Source organism: Anabrus simplex, chromosome 3, assembly GCF_040414725.1.
Source record: "Anabrus simplex isolate iqAnaSimp1 chromosome 3, ASM4041472v1, whole genome shotgun sequence".
Taxonomy (NCBI): Eukaryota; Metazoa; Arthropoda; class Insecta; order Orthoptera; family Tettigoniidae; genus Anabrus; species Anabrus simplex.
In genome coordinates, this window is record NC_090267.1 from 463050602 (window position 1) to 463053652 (window position 3051).

Genomic DNA, 3051 nt, shown 5'->3' on the forward strand with positions numbered 1-3051 from the left:
ATAGGTGGTGTGGAATGACATTGGTAGACGAATACGTTTCAGTGGTATTTTAAAAGTAGGTAAGATCACAGTACAGTGCTAAAGTTGATGAAAAGTGGGGCAAATATTTGTTTTTTTTTTAAGAAGGGAGTTAGGGATTGGAATAATTTACCAAGGGAGATGTTCAATAAATTTCCAAATTCTTTGCAATTATTGAAGAAAATACTAGGCCTATCCCTGAAACTACATCTTCTGTCCTAAGTGCAGATCATTGGTGACTGATTGATTGAAATTGACTGGCACTAGGTCGGAAGTGGCATTATAACTTACCGCTCATTGAGCTCTGTACGTGGTTTTTGATTTTGACTTCTCCACTGTTATTAAAAAGACTTGCAGGTATTCACTTTAGGCCAATGATTAACCTTAGAGAGGTATTTCAATCAAAACTTACTCAGTGTATTTTCATATAATATTACTGGATATTTGTATCAGTAAATTACTTGTATTGTAGGCCTATTTATTATGTTTATTCTGCATTCGACAATCTCCACCTGAATCAGTGCTTGATACCTGACTGTTGAACACCTTCCAAGCTTCTTATTTCTTACTGCCTGATATAGGTTCAGTGTTCGCAGCAATTACATTTGTTCTAAGGTATTGAAATGGGTGTTTATACTTATATCTTTTATGCAAGTGATCGTGGACTTCTAATCCAGATATAGGCCTACTAATGGAGATACATTCATGAGAGATGTTACGATAAAGTAGTGTAAGTAGTAATTAATTGACTTCATCATCAGGTGACTTTGCTACACAGTAGTTGGTTTTACTTAAAATCAGACAGCTTTTTGTATCATTCAACAGAAATCACATTTTTTATTAATAGGCCTATACTTTTTTTAGAACAAATAACTTCATACTAAAACTTAAAATTCTTACAGGTGCTGATTTGATATTTGCTACAAACTTGAAGAGAAATCAGGATTACCATGGTGCTATGAACAGCGAGAAATTTCAGATGTGGGTGAAGACGCAATTAATCGTAGGATTAAGAAATATAGGACCCTGTGTTATTGTAATGGATAATGCACCATATCACTGTAAGCTTGTTGAGCATCAACCAACAACGAAATGGAGGAAGGATCAATTAGTGGTAATTATACTTAATTGAATATTTCCTTCTACTGAATGATGTTTAATGATGTTACAGAAATTAATTTTTATTTTTCCTTTAATTTACAGTCATGGTTAAGGCAGAATGGAGTTTCTCCACCAGAAAATGCCACAAAAGATGAGCTGCAAAGGTTGTGTAATATGAATCGAAGTCACTTAAAGAGGTACAGAAGCACGTAAACATAAGTTTAGATAATGTTGTTTACACTCGTGTATTTGACTTTCATGTATGCATAACAATATTTCTCTGTTTCTTTAAAACCAGGTACATTGTTGACGAGATGCTGCACAGTGAAGGCCATACTGTCTTACGACTTCCTCCATACCACTCATTTTTCAATGCCATCGAATTTGTATGGTCTGTGGCAAAACAGTATTATAACAAAACAGTGGCTTCAAGACCTGGTCACGGATTGGACAGAGCTACAGCTGTGTGGAAAGAATCTCTTGATCAGGTAGGCCAAGTGGAAATGTTATTTATTGGATATATGCAAGTGGAGTTTATAATATACTTGTCAGGTTGTGATACTTCAATATATCCTATAGGCGACAGCAGAGATGTGGAGAAATGAAGTAAAACACACTGAGAAGAAGATTGTCGAGTTCTACAATAATGAGGTGAGAGGTCTTCCTGAAGTGGAGGAACTAGTCATTCATCATGGAAGCAGTGAATCGGAGGAGGAAGATGAAGAAGATGAAGAAGAAGAAGAAGAAAGAAGAGAAGCCGAGGAGTTAGCTGTACCATTGTAAGAGCCATTCCATGAGATTAAGAATGTTATAACTTTGCTGGGAAATAATACATTTCTGATTGCCCCGTCCTTTCTGATATAACGAAGTTACATTTCAAAATTGTGGGAATTGTGTATCTACAAGTTACAGGGCGGTATAGATGTGCAGGTGGGGATCAGTGTCCAATCGGAGTGGAATTATCTAGAACTGCTGTGGCGCAATGTGATGAGGAGCGGGCAAGGGGGGGAGAGAGAGAGGGAGACAGCACTCTGTCACCAATACACGATGTAAACATTGTACGCCTGTTAAAATACTGACATAACTTAAATTTTATACACTATCTAATGGTTTTCCACAGTTCTCTGAAAGTCACAACTCACGTATACTGTATATATAGAGAGAGAATTACATATAAAAATACCTGTGTACACAATAAGTAGCCCACATATTAAATATAAATCAATTTGCTTTATGTCGCACCAACACAGATAGGTCTTATGGCGACAAAGAGGATAGAAGAGATAGGAAAGGGCTAGAAGTGGGAAGGAAGCGGCCGTGGTCTTAATTAAGGTACAGCACAAGCATGTGTCTGGTGTGAAAATGGGAAACCACCGAAAACCATTTTAACGGCTGCCGACGGTAGGATTTGAACCCACCATTCCCCGAATGCAAGCTCATAGCTACGCGACCCTAAACGCACGGCCAGCTAACTCGGTCATCTTTGAAAATGTCTTTTTCTATCAGCAGAGGCTTTTTTAAAATCGTCATATTTTGTATAGGCTACAGGAGATGTACAGTAGCCCACTGGTTTTCTGATTAAACATCATTTATTTAATCTATTGCATCAGTCTACTTACATACTCACTGTCCACGTACATCGGTAACCTCGTGATTCGATTATTGAAGTATTGTGCAATGATGCGACATACAAACTAAGAGAATACCGAGTGGTTCTTCCAAATATAAAACAGACAATTTCGAGTGGTCATGAGCATGACTCATAGTCATAGGGTAGGCTAAATAATAATGTTATTGGCTTTATGTCCCACTATCAACTTTTAGGTTTTTTTTGAGACGTCGAGGTGCTGGAATTTAGTCCTGCAGGAGCTCTTTTATGTGTCAGTAAATCTACTGACATGAGGCTGAGCACCTTCAAATACCACCGCACTG

At 37.5% G+C, this 3051-nt stretch overlaps 1 protein-coding gene across 1 annotated transcript; it reads left to right on the forward strand.

Moving 5' to 3' along the window:
• The first annotated feature begins 1262 nt into the window (after positions 1 to 1262).
• Positions 1263 to 2550, forward strand: LOC137499043 (uncharacterized). The gene is made up of 3 exons (XM_068227090.1): positions 1263 to 1316; positions 1418 to 1607; positions 1699 to 2550. The coding sequence occupies exons 1-3, from the start codon at positions 1294 to 1296 to the stop codon at positions 1900 to 1902; spliced, it is 417 nt and encodes a 138-aa protein (XP_068083191.1). The 5' UTR covers positions 1263 to 1293; the 3' UTR covers positions 1903 to 2550.
• Positions 2551 to 3051: the final 501 nt, after the last annotated feature.